The following is an 18529-nucleotide window of genomic DNA, read 5'->3' as shown; positions in this document are numbered from 1 at the left end:
TCTATGCCCCTCACAAGAGACCCGGAACTCTCATAAATCCTACACGCCCGACTCTCCATTCGCCACCAAAAACTCCATCTACCTTCGGTACCATCGCACACTCTGCCTGTTACGCCTCATCTTTCGCATTAATTGGAGCATTCCGTAGAGAAGGGCCTCGGCGGTGGGAGGACTATGCAAAAAATAAGCAGGGGAACAAGGGTAAAGTGGCGAATGAAAACCTACCATCCGGGGACATAGATGTCGACAGGCACGATTCGGTCACAGCCTCGCACGACCGAGTACGAGTAGTGGTAGTAGCCACCGCCATTGGCGCATGAACCCATAGAAATGACCCATCGGGGTTCGGGCATTTGGTCGTACACTGCGGCCGTGTCAGTTTGATTGGCCGTTTTTTTTTTCAGACCAACCTTTTCTCAACGCAGGAGCCATCTTGTTTGTTAAAGTACCTGCTACAATCATAACATCACTCTGTCGGGGGGACGCTCGGAAGACGACACCGAGTCGATCTTGATCATATCGGGCGGCAGCCATGTGCCTGAGGCCAAATGAGCAACTGGCCATTCAGAAACAAGCGATTGCACATACATCATTTCGACGGCGCAGCAGGCGAGACCAAAGGTCATGGGCCACATGGACCCTTGGCGACCCCAGTTGACAATCTTGTCGAGCGTTGAAAGGACATACTCGGCGCCGTTTCTAGGTGTCTCGAGACTCAACTGGTTGCTCTTTTGCTGGGCGATGGTGGTGTCTGGCAGAGTGGTGGAGGGCGAGTGGTCGTACGAGTTGATGGCGGAGGTGGGTGTGTGGGGCCTGGGGGCGACGGCGGTGCTTGAGAGCGGACGGGCTGCAGATGCGGGTTAGATGCGGGTTAGATGCGAGTCAGAATAGGCGTGCAGGGGTGCGTACCGAGTGCGAGTGCGGGTCTGAACGCGGCGGGCCTGGCGGCTGGTGGGTGTGAGCGGTGGCGGCGGGGTGAGCGGTGGCGGCGGGGTGGGCGGCGGTGCTTACCTGATCTGAGTGCTGGAAGGAAGGGCGACATGGTGGCGAGTAGTAAGTAATGAACAGCAACAATACACGCACGGGCCAATAAGGAGATGCGGTATTGCAACGCGGCATTGTGCGATATCGCCGAGTGTGGCGGGGGGTGTGCTAGTTTTATTTTCTGCCGCCCTCGCACTCTGGCACCCGACACGCCATGCTCGCCCGCTCCGCCATACAGCGCGCCCTCCGCACCGCCGCCCGCCGCCCCGCCGCCGCCGCCCCCCTCCCCCCCCGCCGCCTCGCGCGCAGCTTCTCCGCCACTCCCTGGAGACACAGCCAGCAGCCGGTAACGCCCCCCCTCCCCCTCCAGCAGCCAGAACCAGCAGCAGCGGCCACGTCCACCCCCCTCCCGCCCGCACCCGCCGACCTCCTGCCGCAGCCCCCCGCAGATGCCGGCGCCCCCACCCTCGAAGACCTCATCCTCCACTCCGGGAAGAGCGTGCAGGACGTCCTCAACTCGGAGGAAGCGGTCCATGCCGCCATGAAACTCTCAGACCTCAAGCTCATCGGCTACGACCACGGCATCCTCAGCGTCACCGGCTGGTTCACAGACGGCCTCGTCGCGCTCCACACCGAGCTCGGCCTTCCCTGGTAGGTGCACGTGCATTCTGACCCACGCCTGCTGACCGTCGGGCACACAGGTGGGCCGCCATCGCAGGCACCACCGTCCTCATCCGCCTCTGTCTCACCCGCCTCGTCGTCAACACCCAGAAGCACAGCGTCCGCCTCGCCGCCGTCAACCCGCAGATCCAGGAACTGATGGCCGAGGCCAAGGTCGCGAGCGCCAACAAGGACACCCACATGCAGACGCTCATCAGCCAGCGTCTGCGCGACCTCATGAAGGAGCACAACGTCAACCCGCTCAGGCCCCTGCTGCTTCCCCTCGTCCAGATGCCCATCTTCCTGACCTTTTTCAGCATCGTCCGCGGCCTCGCCAACCTGCCCCTGCCCCAGCTGAAGGAAGGCGGTCTCGGCTGGGTCACCGACCTGACCGCTGCCGACCCGTACTACATCCTTCCAGCCACGTCGTTGCTCTTTACCAACTTGGTCTTCAAGGTGAGAGCGGTCAGCGTTTGCAACTCTTTTTTTTTTTACTGACCGGTCCTGTACAGTTTGGTGCCGACGGCGTGCCCACCGCCGCCAAGGCTGGTAGCCCGATGACCACCGCCCACATGCGCAACTTTATCCAGCTGACCACCTTTCTCTCATTCCCCCTCATCATGTACTTTCCTTCCGCCCTCCTCTTCTACTGGACCTTTTCCACCGGCTTCACCCTTTTACAATCCATCATCCTCCGCCAACCGATCGTCAAGCGATACCTCGGTTTACCCGTCACCAAAGCCCAGGCGCTCGAACCGGGAGCAGAGCCCCTCAAAAGTCCTTCCTACATGGACACCTTTAACGCCGCGAAAGAATACTTTCAAAAATCTGTCAAGCAGGCTTCTGAAGATTCTGCCAACAGGGCGCATGCCGAGCAAAAGGCAAAGCATGCGAGCGTGCAGAGGAAGCAGCAGCAGGGAGCGTTTGTCGAGAGGATCCAGGAACCTGGTCCCGAGGTCAGCGACGCACAGACCGTCAAGAGGCCCGAGGGACGGGAAGCTGAAAAGCAGAGGAGAATAGAAGAGGCGAGAAGAAGGAGGGCTAGGTCATGATTCGGGTCATCGTCATGTTATGCATATGCACTAGAGCACTACTATACTTGGCTGTTGTTTCGACTTTTACATTACATAAGCCTCCACTTTTGATCGGCCAAGACCGTGCCGGGCAGGTGTCGTCATTCTTGCTTGGAAACGAGATCGTCTCTTTCCATCGTCCATCGCTAATTATCCTCAACAAACTCTTTTCCCAAACCCCTGGCAACTTTTTTTGTAATCACTAAAATCCCCACAAGATGCTGCCTAGAAGCATCACCGCCTCTGCTCTGCGTGTGGGCACGTCTCGCCCCATGCTTACACGGAGTATAGCTACCGCCGTCCCGCTCTTACGGCAGCAAGAACGGCGTGAGTAATTATCTTGTTTTGTAATTGCGTATGATGGGCTGATAACTAGAAATGTACACAGTACCTCGAGGCCATGTTAGACCGACACGCAGACCCATCCGTCAGATTCCCTTTAGAACCGGAACCGGAACCGGAACCGGAACCGGAACCGATGAACACTACCAGTCGACTGCAGCTGGCCCCCAGGCGTTCCATGCGTATGAACCTTATGATCCCCTCTCAACACCCATCCACGCTTCAGGGCCTGTGGACATTCCTCCCGATCCTAGCGGTGTACTTGGGGATAGCCACGCAGCGAGAGAAATTCTGGGCCATGAGAGTCTGGTGATTGTCAGGCAACTGGAGATGTTGAATGTCTTTATGGGTGTAAGTTGGTTCTCTTTCTTTTTCCCGATGATATTTCCATTTATTCATCGCCTTGGTTAGTTTGAGCAAGCGAACAGATACGCTATACATTCACCGGACGGCCAGCTTGTGGGATTGTAAGTGGCAGCGTAGATATTATGATCATCACATGGGAGCGCTGACCTTTTGTTCTCATCGAAAAGCTTGGCCGAACAAGAGCAAGGTATCCTCTCGACAATTAGCAGGCAAGCTCTTCGGACACACCGCCCGTTTAAGTCTATTGTCATGGACAGGCATGGGAAACCGGTCTTATGGGTGAGTCCCTCTTTCATCTCTGCGAATTTCGCTGCGAGTTGTCAACAAGCGATTCTTACAACACGCGTTGTGGGCCACGTAGATCCAAAGACCGTTTGCGTTCATCAACTCTAGGATCTTTGTCCACTCTTCCGAAGATCGGGATAGCAGACTCGTAGGCGAAGCTCAACAGTGTGTATCATCCCGAGATCTCGTATGATCACCGCAGCAACTGATGTAATTATAGACAATGGCACCCTTGGCGACGACGATATAATTTATTTCAAAGGTATTTTTTTCTTTCTTTTGGGTCGCATCTTGCTCACCCGCCCATTCTCTCAAGCCGCGAATCCGAGACATTCCGCCAATTTGCAAAAGTCGACAGTGGTTTCCTCGCATGGGATTTTTGGCTCAAGGACAAGGATGACCGTCTGTTAGCCTCCATCAGTAGAAATTTCCGGGGGATAGGACGTGAACTGTTTACCGACACTGGTACGTTTATTCTAGCAACGGGTTTTGGTAAACTAATAAAACTACAAAAAAAAAATAGGCCAGTATGTTATTCGATTTGACGCTGCCGGCACCGAACTCGATTTAGCACCCGGATCAAATATCAACGTCCAAGGACAAACATTGGTTCTACCCCGATCATCTGACAGCGGGCTGACTTTGGATCAACGTGCCATGGTGAGTTTTTGCATTCACACGAGCAGAGTTGAATCTCGTCACTGATAATCAGTAACAAAATTTTTTTTAAAAAAAAGACACTCGCCACAGCAGTATCAAGTATGTACCAGGGACACAAACAGAGAGAATTCAGCGCTAAAACCGCTTTGCGTTGTAGTTGATTTTGATTACTTTTCAAGACATTCAGGTAGCGGCGGTCTCGGCTTCCCGTTCTTCTTCTGGGGCGGAGGAGACGGGGGTGCCGACGCTCAGTCTGGCGGCCGTCCTTCCGATGTGCAGCCTTCTCCAGATGGAGGCGCGGGTGCGGGTGGTGCTGCAGCCGGAGCGGCCGCCGGGGCTGCCGGCACAGGCGGCATGACGGAAGACGAACTCATCTATGGCCGTCAGCCTGCTCAACCTGGCAGCCCGAACGATCCTGTCCCACCGCCACCGGGAGAAAGCGCAGGAGGATGGGAACAGTTCCCACAAGGTTTGGAAGGGTATGACGAACAGTCTGCTGGGTGGGAGCAAGAGGATGTTATGCAAGATCCATGGGGCAACCAGGGTGGTGATGACAGTGGATGGTTTGGCGGTGGTGGGGGTGGTGGCGGTGGCGATTGGGGAGATTGGGGTCAGTAAACGGGTCAGGGTGGTATCATTTTTATATAGGGTATGTAGTTGCATAGGGTTTCCCATGTAATCAATCATCTCTCACGCCTTGGCCTTGGGCTATGTGAAAAAAAAGAAAAAAAGAAAAAAGTCAGCTCGGGCTCGGATTCACGGCACGCCACCACTCACCTTGCAATCGTCCATCACAGTATTCTTGATCAACACCATCACCGTCGCCTGCTCTTCCGGCTTGGTGACCGCATTGTCGTGCTCATAACTTGCCCCGATAGCCAACTTGGTCCCATCGGGACTAAACGCCAACGCAGAGATGGGCGCGGGGTACTTGGGGAAAAGCTTCATTCGTTTCTTGGCATTGTGGTCCCAAATGGAAATGAAACCGTCAGAACCGCCGGAAGCAAACGTATTGTGTCTATTTTTTTTTTCCCGCCTTGTCAGTTTGGGCTGATCATGCGTCGGGAAGGGCCGGGAGAATCCAAACTCACATGGGGTGGTAAGCTAAAGCGTTGATAGGGAAAACGCAATCCGTACCATCCACATTCTGTCGATGGGCTCGGAAGGCGTACTTTGATCCTTGGTCGGCAGGATCAATGTACTCCACCGCAATCCTGCCCTCCAAAGAGCCAGACGCCCAGCCTATTACATCCACACTATTATTTAGCCTCTTGTAAACAAGTGATCGATGAGTTGATCCAAAACATACCTTTCCCATCAGCCATGGTGGCAACACTCCTTGTCATGAACTTCAAAGCACTCTCCCTTTCCTGGCTCGCTGGGATTTTTTCAGTCGCGGCGGCAAGCTTTGCGACGTCATAGACATAGACGTGTCGGTGCGCCATGGAGACGAGGAGACGAGATGCAGAAGGGGCGTAGGCGAGATTGTAAGCTCGGGCGGGAAGAGGCTGGGTGGATTTCAGAGGCGTGTCGGACAAACTTTTTAAGAATGGTCAAGGCCTGTATAACATTGGCAAGTGAAAAAAGGTAAAAACGTACGGGTCCCAGACTTTGATGGTAGAGTCCCAAGAAGCAGAGATCAACACATCTATAGGGCTAATTAATACTAGTGCGTTTTTATTCTAGGAGGAAAACTTACTGTGTTGGGGAGACCAAACGATACTCTGAACAGCATCGTCGTGCTTGCCCAATACTTGAACAAGGCCAGTGTCGAAATCCCATCTTTAAAACTCGACAATTAGCTTTTCCTTTCTGAACCATACCAATCATTAAAGAGTCGATTTCACCTTCTAACACGTTTATCCAATCCAGCAGAGAATCCTACATTGGGTGTAGACCCGAAACAAGCGGTCAAAACAGCTGCAGGGTGGGGGAAGCTATGTTAAATTGTCAGTTGATGCTTGCTTGGTCGTTCGGGGACACACATCTTGGGCGGTTGGGGAGATCCTGATAGATCATGGAGTTGTATTGTCTGATAAGATGTGCGATGTAAGCGAGCGAAAGAACGGAAAGAGAATATGGACGTACACCGTCCCATGAAGAGACCAAGAGACGCGATGAGTCTGGGGAGAAGGCGACGGACGAGATGCCATCTACCGGTGGCTGGAGTACTTGGTCTGGCTAGGTGTGAGCCGGGGTGTTTAGAGTTATTGTGGAGTCGCTTACCTGAAGACATGGTGTTTTGTGGGATGTAGAAGGAGGAGGAAGAGTGAAATAATAAATAATTCAAAGTGAGCGCGATAAGAAGTGGATGTTTGTTTGTTGTTCTTGCATTCTTTTTTTTTCAGTTTCTAGTACTCTGCCACTCAACATGGAACCTAGAGACAGGTCTGCGCCTATGGACATTGACCCCCCGGTATACAACACAGACAGGCTCGACGCATTCGTATACAAGCACAACGACGGCCCAGCCAGAAAACGTACGCTCCGTCCTGCAAAAATATCCCAGTCTCCCACTGCTGACCTCCGCCTTTAGGCCTGCACACCGAGCTCGAACACCAACCTTTCCACCCACAGCCCACCCAGGGATTCGCACAGTTTAACAGCTCACTCAATTCTGCACCCCTCCTTCTCGCAGCCCTCAACACTCCCAAAAAAGCCCCGGCCTATGACCCCTCCCAGTGGTATTCCCAAGGCGCACGAACACCGGCCACCTCCTTGGTAACCCAAGAGGTGGATATGGACAGCCCAGCGAGACGGGGTCCGTCTTCAGAGGCAGCGGGTTCAGTTGACGAACCTGAAAAGGGCGGAGAGGCCGAGGACAAGGAGAATGCAACAGAGGAGAAGAAGCCTAGAAAGTTTGCAAAGGGTGCTGTGACGAGGACGAATCGGAAACGACAGCAGTCAAAGAAGGAGCAGGTGCGTTCAGACAACGAAGTAGGTGGTGGCTTTTTTCCTCTTGGTTTGTAATAGATCCATGGGGCTGAACCCCGTGTAGGATCGAGGGGCAGTGCGACATAGCGATTCGGCCACGCCGGCATTCACAAAATCCGAACACCACTACAGTGTGCATATGGCAGCCCCTTCTCTCAGGCACTCTGAAATACCGGCCCTCCTGTTGGGGTAAGTCTTCGGGCTGTAGAGTGGGATTATCTGCTCACTCTGTCCTCCAGCTACCTCCAGTTCTTTGTAAACACATCCATTGTTCTCTTCTGCATCTACCTGGCAATCCTGTTCGTCCTGACTGTAAGGAGGGATGTCAAGGATAAGATGAACGAGTATTCTGTCGGTGAGTGACGTGTGTAAAGGGTAGCAGACATACGCTCACTCCCACTGCCAGAAATACTGCAGGAGATTGCCGAGTGTACCAACATGTACTTGACAAATATGTGTAGCTCAAACAGAATACCCCATATGTAAGCCCATCTCACCCCAGCCTCGTCTGACGATCCGACAGGGACGCTCCATGTAGAGCCTGGGAAGCTTGCATGAACCGAGATCCTACCGTTGTTGGAAGAATCAACATCATCGCCGAAACGTTTGCGGGTGTGATCAACAGTTTTGTAGAACCGATCAGCTGGAAAACTATGGTAGGGGTAGAGCTCAGGTGTCCGGGTGTATGGCGTGGCTAACCCCGCTATGCAGAGCTTTACACTAGTCACTCTTACATTCCTTGTAATCCTCACCAACTCTGCGCTATTCAACCTTCGAGCGAGGGCGTCTCAGCATGACACGTCTGCGCCGGCTGCGCCTGCTTTCTGGCCTCCGCACGGGCAGTTCATGCCGCAACTGCCTGCCAACATGCCGCAGGCGCCCACGGTGCACGCTCTGGGAGAGGGAGGGGAGAGGGACGCGCGGCAGATTGGCTGGCGTGGGGAGAAGGGGAAGGGGTGGTGATATCGTAGAGTGTATGCATGGCGACTTTTTGTACGGGATTATTGCGTCACAGCCGGCGGCGGGTGCCGCTCGCGTGTTGTTCCCTTGCCGTTATCTCGCAGCGTCACTTGAACGTCGATTCCAACAGACTCCCCCTCCCCCCGCCATGTCCCGCCTCGCCAAGCGCCATCCAGACTTGCTCGTCAGTCTCCCCGCGTCCCCCCAGCCCCGCTGACTCTCCCTCTCCAGAGCTGCAACTTCAACCAGGACTACTCCTGCATCGCCGTAGGACACAAGAAGGGCTACACCATCCTCAACTGCGATCCATTCGGGAAAGTCCACTCCAACAGTACGTCCTCTGTTAGTCGCGGCGCAGGAAACGGTCAAGCTGATGGGTGCACTAGATGACCAAGGCGCAACAGGCATCGTCGAGATGCTCTTCTGCACATCCCTCGTCGCGCTCGTCGGCGCGGCCGAGAACCAGCCATCTAATAGCCCTAGGAAGCTTCAGATCGTCAACACCAAGGTACGTGCTCGACATCTGCGCACCCGTCGGCTCGACTGACTGGGCTGGGTGGTTGGATCCCGGACCCCTTCCGATAGCGCCAATCAACCATCTGTGAACTAATCTTCCCGACATCCGTCTTGGCCGTCAAGATGAATAGAAAGCGGCTGATTGTGGTACTCGAGAATGAGATTTACATTTACGACATCTCAACCATGAAGCTGCTGCACACCATCGAGACCGGACCGAACCCTAATGGTAAGCTTGGACCACGTTCTTTGCCCGCAGCCTAATTCGAGTTCGTCGCAGCTGTATGCGCTCTCTCATCCTCTTCTGAGCGCTCTTACCTCGCGTACCCATCCCCTGTGCCATCGGCGTCCTCAACTCCTCTTTCGTCTTCAGCTATCCCTGCGCCACCACCAGCTCCCACGACCGGTGACGTTCTCCTCTTTGACACCATCTCTCTCACCGCTCTCAATGTCATTCAAGCGCACAAGACTCCCATCGCCGCTCTCGCTCTCAACTCTACGGGCACTATGCTTGCAACAGCTTCCGACAAGGGGACCGTGGTCCGAGTATTCAGCGTGCCAGACGCCAAGAAGCTGTGGCAGTTCAGAAGGGGCTCTTCCAGCGCAAGGATCTTTAGTATAAACTTTAACCTCATGAGCACGTTGCTCGCAGTTTCGTCCGACACTAGCACAATACACATCTACCGACTCGCCAGTTCTCGTAAAGGTGGTAAAGATGCGGATGACGCCTCGACAGAAGAAGCTCGCAGTCCGACACCCTCTGAAACGCCTTTGGCTTCATCACCACCGCTGGCAGGTGGCAAGCTAGACTCGCACTCTGCAGCGTCATCCCTCAGGCGGCGGTCGTATCATCTGGGCAAGTCGTTCGTCGGTGGAGTCGGCGGCTACTTGCCAAAGAGTGTATCGGAAATGTGGGAACCTCAGCGCGATTTCGCATTCATAAAGCTCAGAGGGAATCACGGAAGGACGGTCGTTGCTATGAGCGCGTGAGTAGATTACGCGGTTTCCCGAGTCACAGTCCCAGTATCCAACTTCTAAAACTGAAAATCGCAGGACGGTGCCCCAAGTCATGGTCATTAGCTCTGAAGGGTTGTTCCAGGCATACAATATCGATCTGGAGAACGGCGGCGAGTGTTCGTTGATGAAAGAGTTTGCGTCAGTTGTATACTCATTACCCGTCATTGCCATATGGGAATCGCTGACTTTCTTGGTTTACATAGGTTATTGGGCAGTGAAGATTTCGGAAATGGATCCAATGGGATTTAATACCCATTCAAGATAAACTGGTTCTTAATACGATAAAGCCTGATAAAGTGTGATTTTTGTTTGTACAAGGTTATATGCATTTGTTCTATTCGTTACTGGATGTAATACTCTTTTTTTAGATCATACATTACAACTGTCGTAAGGTTTTTTCTTTTGCAATTTTTATGTCTAATGCAAGAAACCCCTGATCGCTCCACCCACATTCTGCACGTCCAAGAGAAACGTATCGTGACCCCAAACACCGCCGAGCTCGTAGTATGTCACTCTGGAATTCCCAGTCAGCTTGAGAGCATCCGACAGCTCTCTCTGTTGCTCCACGGGGAACAAGACATCACTTTGAACACCAAGCACCAAAGTGGGAATATCTTTCAGCCTCTGCAAACCCTGTGCCAGGTCGGCAAGGTGCGGGGATTTGGAAGTAGGGATAAATCTTGCGAGCTTTTTCTTCGCTTCCTTTTCCAACTTTTCCTGTTCTTCTGGCGTATTATGGTCATGAGCTTCGGCGGCACCGCGCGGCGCACAGCAAGAGATGGAAACCGGGTCGTCGGGGTACGGAAACGGAGGCTGGTCGGGGTAGGCGTCGTTGAATCGTTTGGCGAGAGAGGTGAGGGCTGGACCTGTCATGTCAAATAGGTCCATAGCTTTGGAGATGTAGATGAGAGAATTGGCGTCATAGGTAAGACAGAAACGTTCCCCCTACAATCACACACATTAAATGGTTAGTTAGTTTGATTGATCGAACGAATGAAAAAAAAAAAAAAAAACCGCCGGAGAGATGGGGCGTCTTTGGGGACCATCGAAAACTCACCTGATGGTCGAGGTAGGTCTCGATCAAGAAATCGGGACTCAACCTGGGCACGCCAGGGTTTCCTTGTGCATCCAATTGAGCATCCTGCTCAGAAATCATCTGACGGCCAAACCTTTGCTCCCACTCTGGACCTGATCGGTAGGTGATTGTTGCAATCTCTGTAAATGTCGATATGTCAGTGATTTACCCAAAAAAAAAACTCCCCGATCATCCCTTCCCCTGAAGACCGCATACTTACGTCGCGCTAGTTTCATGCCGTTGTGAGGAGGGACGCCGTCATAGTAGAATCCTCGGTTCCAATTGGGATCCGCCATCAGAACTATCCAGTATGGTCAGTACCAACACTCCAGTGCTCTTTTTTCACTTTTGGGCTTTGAAAACACATACCGCTCCTCTGGGCATACCTCATACCCACACCGTTCAGACCACTTCTTCCACATGCAGAAATACTAACAATCCTGCCAACCCTCTCCGGAGCCAAGTAAGCCAAACTCAAACTCTGCATACCGCCCATACTGCTCCCCACACTCGCATAGAGTTTGTTGATGCCCAAGTAATCCATCAGCGAGATCTGGGCACGAGTCATGTCGTGTACGCTGAGCAGCGGGAACCGAGTCGCCCACCGTGTCTGGCCATCGCCGGGCGGGTAGGGAGAGCTCGGGCCCGTACTGCCAAAGCAGCCACCGAGGACATTGGTGCAAATGACGAAAAACTTGTCGGTATCGATACTCTTGCCCGGCCCGACAAAGTCCTCCCACCATCCCGGCTTGGAAGAAGTGGACGGGGAGACGTCATTTCCTCGAGAAGCGACATGGGAAGAGGCAGATAATCCTGTATGGATGAGGATGGCGTTTGAGGCGTCAGCATTGAGAGTACCCCATGTTTCGTAGGCGATCGTGAACGGAGGAAGAGGTGAGGGCGAGTAGAGAAGCGGCAGAGAGTGGGAGGCGACGTAGTGGAGAGTGGCTGGCGGTGGCTGGCGGAGCACATGGATGAGCGTGGAGGCCATCCACATCGGGCACACACAGAGGGACGTACCACATAGCACGCCTCGGCTTCTTCTCGTCCTTCCTTTGGGGACTTTCCCTCTATCCGCTCTTCTTCTCGTCTAAGTTCGTCATCTTTTTTCTGAATTTCGTCGACCTGCATTTCGCGCTCCTTTCCCTTCCCCCAGGCCGAAGTGGGAGCCGGTGCCGGGGCCGGCTGACTCTGGAGGCCGAATCCACCCGGGTTGAACGCTGGTTTCCTCCTTGGTGGGAGCTGCGGAGATGTGGGCGGGAGGAAGTGGGCGTGGGCCGTGGTGGGGTGCGGGGGTGGAGGGTGGTACTTTGCGAGATGGGGCTTTGGGGGGTTCCAGCGGGGGAGGTTGAGGTTGCGCGGGAGGGGCGGGCGTGGCATGGCGGGGGAGTGGGGGGGAGCAGCAGAGTCACAGAGTCACAGGAAAAGGAAACAAATGCATACAGTACACTATGACGGGTGAGAATCCGAATAGCGAAAACGAATACATCACAAATCAAAAAATCACGCCATCGCCCTCCACCTCCACCTAGAGATCCGGACACCACGCAGCCTCCGCACCTTCCCTGCCCACCGGCTTGCCAAATCAGGGTATATTACGTACGCACGACTGCCAGTACGTATCTAATCACACTTTCCACAAGTCCCTGTGGCCATAATGCGGCCCGAATTCCGAATATGCATCCCTAGTCAGCGGCCAACGCACACCAGCATTTTGATCAGCGGAAAGTGAAAGGTCACCTGATACACTGACGACTCGGCAGCCCGGTACCATTCCACCTCGCTTGCGACGTGCGACGCCTTCTTGTTCCAAGATACGCAGGATCGGACTTAACGATCATACGGACCTAAACTCCGGTCTCGAGCCCCATGGGTCTTCATCACCCATTAACCCGTTCCATGCCTCGTTACCGCAAAGCCAGAATGCAATTGCCGCTCCTCTGGTCAACAATCTCCGTGGGACTCCCCCTTCCCCACACTGGGGACTCAAGGACCCTGAGCCACATAATGGCATGGCCCTGGGACTTCTTTCCAGGTACCATTACGATACTCTGTACTGCTTGATTATCATTCCGTAAAAGTTTTCCTTAACTCTAATTGGGATGATCGGCTTTAACGAAAAACGAATTTCTTCTATAAATACTATAAGGTTGAATGAGCTTCCCTTTCCCCATGTACTACCTACTACTCTCATCGCAACTACTCACTCTCACGACACTTATATAACATGTTCTTCAAGAAAAACAGTGACGCGCCAAAAAAGCCAAGACATGCCCCAGATAGGGACGACGTCCCAAGTCTAGAGGACCTAGGTGTTGAACTCCATCCTGATACTGCTCGTTATGTGGCGGACAGTCAGGCATTGGCTGATGCAATCGGCGGAAATGGTCAGTATTCTATATCCTTTCATGACCTGTCTTGTACTCATACCTTGTGCAGGTCTCAAGGATATATTCAGCAGTGGGCTCGTCTTGATTGCAGCCTTCTCCACATGTATGGGCGGTCTGCTATTTGGTTTCGACCAGGGTATTCTTTCCATTGTCCTTACCATGAGCCAATTCCTGGGCCAGTTTCCCGATGTCGATGCCAATGTCAGCTCTTCTGCTGCCTTCAACAAAGGGTAAGTGTTCGCCGCGTCGGAGCTAATTCTTACCCTTGAAAAAGAGTTGACAACTGATTGTCTTGACTCGCAGTATCATGACCGCTCTCCTGGAACTGGGTGCTTTTATCGGAGCCCTTCAAGCTGGTTTTGTCGCAGACAGGTATTCTCGTAAAAAGGCCATCGGTTAGTTGCCAAACTCTTGTAGACGAGTGACACTGGCTGACACTAGCTGAAAAAAAAAGCCCTCGGTTCAGTGTGGTTTGTTATTGGTGCTATTCTCCAGACTACATCCTACTCCTTTGCCCAGCTAGTCATTGGCCGATTCGTCGGTGGTCTTGGTGTTGGCCTTCTCTCTGCTGTGGCCCCAATGTATATCAGCGAAATTTCACCACCAAACATTCGAGGCTCATTGCTCGCCATGGAGGCTGCCACCATTGTCAGCGGTATCGTCATCATGTTCTACATTGTGAGTATCGTCTACTTACCATACAGAACCATTTCTTATTCATCTTTTGAATAGACTTATGGCTCCCGATACATCCCTGGCGACTGGAGTTTCCGACTTCCTTTCCTCGTGCAGGTAGCCCCCTGTATCCTCTTGACAATCGGTCTTTGGAAACTTCCTTATTCTCCGCGATGGCTTGCCCAGGTAGGCAGAGATGAAGATTCTCTGCACGCTCTCATGCGCCTTCGAGGATTCCCCGTTACCGACCCTCGTCTGCAGGCCGAGTGGATCACCATCAGAGCCGAGGCTATTCAAAACCGAGAAGTTATTGTCAAGGCCCACCCTTCCCTTCAAGGCAAGGACTTTATGTCCGAGCTCAAACTTGAGATTGCTTCTTGGGTCGACATGTTTAAGCCCAAGCTCATCAAGCGAACTATCATTGGTCCCATTTTGATGATGTTCCAGCAATTTTCTGGTATCAACGCTGTAAGTTTTCATTATGGAAAACATGAGAAGATTGGACATTGGTTTCTGACCACCAGTACATCAGCTCATTTACTACTCTCCTACTCTCTTTGAGCAACTTGGCCTCGACTACGAGATGCAGCTTGACATGAGCGGTGTCCTCAACATCATTCAATTGGTCGCCTGTGTGCTCGCCTTTTTCGTTATTGACAGAGTAGGACGAAGGCCGCTTCTTCTCTTTGGATCTACCGCCAACACCATCTGTCACGTCATTGTGGCGGTCGTCATGGCCAAGTTCAGTCACGATTGGGTTCGATACAGCAAGGAGGCATGGGTGGCCGTTGCATTTATCTTCATCTACATCTTCACCTACGGTGTTGGTTGGGCTCCCGTACCTTGGGCCATGCGTAAGTTCTTTTGGGCTTTCCAAGTTACATGCGAGAGACCAAAGTCTAATAACAGCATCCTAGCTGCCGAGGTTCACACTTCAAGTCGCCGAGCCAAGGGTGTCGCCATTACGACTTGCGCCAACTGGTTGGGCAACTTTATTATTGGTCTCATCACCCCACCCATGCTTCAGAACATCAAATACGGCACCTTCCTTTTCTTTGGCGCCTTCACATTCCTTTCCGGTCTCTACGTCTGGTTCTTCTGCCCTGAGCCCATGTAAGTTGTGTGAACGAATAATAACCCCGTGTCCTCGTGAAATAAGTTGGATGCTGATGATTCTCGACAGGGGTAAAACGCTCGAGCAGATGGACCAAATCTTCCACTCCAACACGGCTCATGAAGACAACCTCGCCAAGTCGGATATTCAAGCAGTCATCCTGAATTCGCCCGTTGCTGGACCATTATCTGGCACGGCGAGTGCTGAAAAGATCAACGACAAGGATACTCAGCAGGAATGGGTGGAGACTGTTTGATTGCGGGATTGCTTCCTTGGGCAGGGTTGCTTCTCGTCCTTGCTTTTGTATTACAAAGTAAAGGTGTGGAAAAGGTGTTGGAAGGTTGTTTATTGGTATTATATTTTTTTATCACTTGGAATTGGGGAATCAAAAGAATCTGAAAGGACCGTGTTGGAATACCGGTCTATGGTTGTCATCATACTATACATGGTTGAAATAAATGTTTGTCTATGTATCGTCAGGCATTGCTTTTGTCAATAATTGAAAAACATCTCATCTACGAGCCAAACGCCGAAAGATCCAAGTCGTTAATATCCTACACAACAACGTTCTCCGATGTGAAACACCTCTAAATAACCCCAAATAATTTCGCAATCTCATCCTTCTTTTCCATCTTCAACCCCAACAGGCAGCTCTTTACCGTAGGGTCACTCCTGAAGACGACTCTTGGCCTGTACTCTTCCTGCTGAACGACAACTTCGCCAGTCGGTCTTTGTTGTGCAGGCTCAGCCCGCACTGTGGTGGATGTGGTAGGTGTTACTGGTGAGCCGGGGATATCCCGTCTCTATTTCCGAGTAGTTAGCCTGGCAATTTTTGGTGCATCGCGGATCAATCGGAGAAAAGGATTTACGTTTCCAATTGAGGGAGATCCTCTTCCATGCCTAGGTGAATCAATTCCACTAATCACTCCCTTGACCGCGGGTAACGGTAACCCTCCTGGGAAGTACACATTGGTGCTTGCAGTAGAAGACGGCTCGCCATTTGTGGTGACGGATTTAGGTGGCAGGCTAAGCTCGACGCCCTCAGAGGGACTGGTGCTTGTTCCAACGACGGTGGAGTTGGGAGACGGGAGAGAATGGAGAGAGGAAGTTGGTGTCTGAGGATCAAGAGTGGTAGATCTGCGGGCGCGAAGAGACGAAGTCTCGGCAGAAGGGGAAGATGATACGTTGGAAGACATTTTTGTTGAGTGCTACACTAGGCTTATTCGTTGTGACGGCTTTTGACATCTCCGACGTCGCTTTTGACTTCTTGTGCAACATGAAAGTGTGTTACGTAATTACTGTTGTTGACAATTCCCGTCGTATCATTCCGTCCATTCGTTCGAGTGACTTTTTGGGCAGCTTTCAACTCTCTCCACGAAATGCACCTCATACGGCTCAAAGAAAGCCGCTTTCCTCTGACGTTGAAGTCATACATACTGTTACAAGTCAAAATGCTAATAATCTGTTTAAATGATGATAATACTATCTAATTGATGAATGCAACACAAACAAAACAAAAAACCCTCAATCAATCAGAACCCATCATCCCTCAACTTTATCATTAAACCGCCATAGAACCGCTCCAAGTCAAACTTGTCCTTCCTCTTCTTCTCTCTCTCCTTTTCCTTTTCAAATTCTACTTGGCCCTCCTTCTCCATCCTGGCTTCCTCCAGCTGCCTTTTGCCGGCTTCCGTTGTCTTGCCTCCAGGAAGAAAATCCGTGACCCAGTCGACAACTTGTCCGACTTGGGCGATATCCCAACTAGATGGAGTGACGATTGAGGATTCTGACGATTTAGGAGAAGCCTCTGCTCCAGAATCCTTGCCCTTCTTTTTCAACTCCACCATGTCCCTCTCCTTCGCGGCCAGGCCAAGGTGCTCATGGACTCCACCTGCACCCGGGGCACTCTCCTTGTCCAATTCCCATCCCCCACCATGCTTATCTTCTCCCTTCTTGTTATCATCACGAAGGGAGATGGACGACACGTTACTGGGGAATAGGCCGCCCTCTCCCCGAAGGTCCCAGTGATGACACTCATCTACAGCGCCAATGTATTCACCCCATTTAGCGCTGGATACGCTCACCAGACCATCGTTACCCTCATACCTCGGCTTCCCCTCTGGCCCATAGACCATGTTGGAAGTGTCTTCAGCGTAACCATTCTCGGCAGCTGCATCGAGCACCAGCTTGGGGAACCATAATGGATGTAAGACAGACATCTTGGAAATTCGTCCGGCTACCGATGTGTATTTGACAAAAGGGTCGTCTGGTGTGGCCGGGTTAAAGTGATCACGAAGGTATGCGGTTGTCAGGTTGGAGTAGGCAGGGGAGTCGAAAATGGACAAGAGGTACGAGGTAAGTCCGGCGGCGATTGATGTGATGGTATCTGGCTTGGTTTGTGTGGGCGGCGGGCGAGCGAGAAGTGGAGATTTGAGAGAATAGGGAAGAGCTTTGAGTTTTTCGGCAGTAAGTGAAGCAGCTACAGCAGCAGCAGATCCAACGCCAATATTGGCAGCACACCAGTCCATGAAAGGAGACCCGCGATGGGGCGTGCCGATGGTGGTGAGCGATAAGGGGGTATAAGACGTGGGTTTGATAGTGGATATCAGATGTCGACAGTCAAGACCGCCCATGGAATGCGCCACAAAGTTTACACCTGTACCGCGAGGAAGGGTCTTCTTCAGAAACTCGTGCATTTGCTCTGCACGTTCTTTAATCGAGCCGGTTCTTTGAAATAGTGTCAACCCTGTTTCTCGCTGCCATAGAGGAAGACTTACCCTTTGACACCAACTACCACAACCTTGACGCCCATCTTATCTCTCAAGACTTCCAGGACGCTTGCCCAGTAATGTAATTTGAGAGAAGGAAACAGCGGTATCGGTGTTGCCGTCGAAAATCCATAGAGACCTGTTTCATTGTCAGCTTTGGCTCTGTATGGCTATCAAAAAAAAAAAAAAAACTCACCATGACACAGGACGACAACCTCCCTTGGGGGCTTTATGGATCCCGGCACAAAAAGCCTCTCGTCATTCATCAGGTTGTAAATCTCCTTTGGACCGGGAGGCCATTTGGGATCCGGTGCGAGTTTGGGATATCGGGGCGGATGTCTGTAGTGTTGATGGTGCTCTTTCTGCTTATTCTCATAGTGCCTGTGCTGATGCGGCCGGTTTTCATTAACCCCCGCCAATCGCGAAGGGCCAGCTTCCGCTTGGCCAGCATTCGCGGGAGGTGGTGCATTGGACGCAGTTTCAGACTTGAGCAAGTAGTCTCCAGCACGTGCGTGGAGGTTGTCGAGGTGTGCTTTGCCCTTTCCCTTGACGGCGGGGATGATATCTATCCAGCGATTGACGGCGTAGCGTACTAGCTGGATATATCTGAAGGGCGAAAGGGTTGTGCCCATCTCAAAGATGGGTTGCGGAGAGAGAAGAGTGGTATCGGGAGTGGGAGGCGGAGTGATATGCAGCCCAAGCGGGTTGGT

General features: G+C 52.3%; 10 protein-coding genes across 10 annotated transcripts; 5 read left to right on the top strand and 5 right to left on the bottom strand.

The window, feature by feature from the left end:
- Window positions 1-78: 78 nt before the first annotated feature.
- CNBE2820 (hypothetical protein) lies at window positions 79-1042 on the bottom strand (the record flags this gene model as incomplete). The annotated part of the gene is made up of 5 exons (XM_770475.1): window positions 79-172; window positions 226-364; window positions 411-538; window positions 589-847; window positions 910-1042. The coding sequence occupies 5 exons, from the start codon at window positions 1040-1042 to the stop codon at window positions 79-81; spliced, it is 753 nt and encodes a 250-aa protein (XP_775568.1).
- Window positions 1043-1198: 156 nt separating this feature from the next.
- On the top strand, window positions 1199-2696 carry CNBE2810 (hypothetical protein; the record flags this gene model as incomplete). The annotated part of the gene is made up of 3 exons (XM_770474.1): window positions 1199-1635; window positions 1686-2100; window positions 2157-2696. 3 exons carry the CDS (start codon window positions 1199-1201, stop codon window positions 2694-2696), a joined length of 1392 nt encoding a protein of 463 aa, XP_775567.1.
- Window positions 2697-2989: 293 nt separating this feature from the next.
- CNBE2800 (hypothetical protein) lies at window positions 2990-4988 on the top strand (the record flags this gene model as incomplete). Its single annotated transcript, XM_770473.1, has 10 exons — window positions 2990-3044; window positions 3106-3410; window positions 3471-3526; window positions 3593-3704; window positions 3787-3875; window positions 3931-3972; window positions 4027-4175; window positions 4234-4370; window positions 4448-4469; window positions 4528-4988. The coding sequence occupies 10 exons, from the start codon at window positions 2990-2992 to the stop codon at window positions 4986-4988; spliced, it is 1428 nt and encodes a 475-aa protein (XP_775566.1).
- Window positions 4554-6606, bottom strand: CNBE2790 (hypothetical protein; the record flags this gene model as incomplete). Its single annotated transcript, XM_770472.1, has 8 exons — window positions 4554-5057; window positions 5184-5388; window positions 5462-5612; window positions 5680-5909; window positions 5970-6018; window positions 6070-6152; window positions 6218-6307; window positions 6356-6606. 8 exons carry the CDS (start codon window positions 6604-6606, stop codon window positions 4554-4556), a joined length of 1563 nt encoding a protein of 520 aa, XP_775565.1.
- A 162-nt stretch (window positions 6607-6768) lies between these two features.
- On the top strand, window positions 6769-8267 carry CNBE2780 (hypothetical protein; the record flags this gene model as incomplete). Its single annotated transcript, XM_770471.1, has 7 exons — window positions 6769-6850; window positions 6907-7307; window positions 7369-7493; window positions 7544-7659; window positions 7711-7786; window positions 7828-7960; window positions 8016-8267. The coding sequence occupies 7 exons, from the start codon at window positions 6769-6771 to the stop codon at window positions 8265-8267; spliced, it is 1185 nt and encodes a 394-aa protein (XP_775564.1).
- Window positions 8268-8412: 145 nt separating this feature from the next.
- CNBE2770 (hypothetical protein) lies at window positions 8413-10046 on the top strand (the record flags this gene model as incomplete). The annotated part of the gene is made up of 7 exons (XM_770470.1): window positions 8413-8448; window positions 8496-8595; window positions 8651-8772; window positions 8850-9009; window positions 9061-9766; window positions 9834-9935; window positions 10001-10046. The coding sequence occupies 7 exons, from the start codon at window positions 8413-8415 to the stop codon at window positions 10044-10046; spliced, it is 1272 nt and encodes a 423-aa protein (XP_775563.1).
- A 168-nt stretch (window positions 10047-10214) lies between these two features.
- CNBE2760 (hypothetical protein) lies at window positions 10215-12252 on the bottom strand (the record flags this gene model as incomplete). Its single annotated transcript, XM_770469.1, has 5 exons — window positions 10215-10742; window positions 10855-11012; window positions 11093-11173; window positions 11242-11830; window positions 11893-12252. The coding sequence occupies 5 exons, from the start codon at window positions 12250-12252 to the stop codon at window positions 10215-10217; spliced, it is 1716 nt and encodes a 571-aa protein (XP_775562.1).
- Window positions 12253-13099: 847 nt separating this feature from the next.
- CNBE2750 (hypothetical protein) lies at window positions 13100-15307 on the top strand (the record flags this gene model as incomplete). Its single annotated transcript, XM_770468.1, has 8 exons — window positions 13100-13259; window positions 13312-13492; window positions 13566-13657; window positions 13717-13940; window positions 13995-14405; window positions 14470-14791; window positions 14855-15050; window positions 15121-15307. The coding sequence occupies 8 exons, from the start codon at window positions 13100-13102 to the stop codon at window positions 15305-15307; spliced, it is 1773 nt and encodes a 590-aa protein (XP_775561.1).
- Window positions 15308-15638: 331 nt separating this feature from the next.
- Window positions 15639-16247, bottom strand: CNBE2740 (hypothetical protein; the record flags this gene model as incomplete). The annotated part of the gene is made up of 2 exons (XM_770467.1): window positions 15639-15854; window positions 15921-16247. The coding sequence occupies 2 exons, from the start codon at window positions 16245-16247 to the stop codon at window positions 15639-15641; spliced, it is 543 nt and encodes a 180-aa protein (XP_775560.1).
- A 336-nt stretch (window positions 16248-16583) lies between these two features.
- CNBE2730 (hypothetical protein) lies at window positions 16584-18451 on the bottom strand (the record flags this gene model as incomplete). Its single annotated transcript, XM_770466.1, has 3 exons — window positions 16584-17778; window positions 17829-17958; window positions 18016-18451. The coding sequence occupies 3 exons, from the start codon at window positions 18449-18451 to the stop codon at window positions 16584-16586; spliced, it is 1761 nt and encodes a 586-aa protein (XP_775559.1).
- Between the last annotated feature and the right edge of the window lie 78 nt (window positions 18452-18529).

The sequence above is a fragment of the Cryptococcus neoformans genome, chromosome 5, assembly GCF_000149385.1.
Source record: "Cryptococcus neoformans var. neoformans B-3501A chromosome 5, whole genome shotgun sequence".
Taxonomy (NCBI): domain Eukaryota; kingdom Fungi; phylum Basidiomycota; class Tremellomycetes; order Tremellales; family Cryptococcaceae; genus Cryptococcus; species Cryptococcus deneoformans.
The sequence above is the reverse complement of the archived record's forward strand: the minus strand, read 5'-3'. Positions and strand labels throughout refer to the sequence as shown.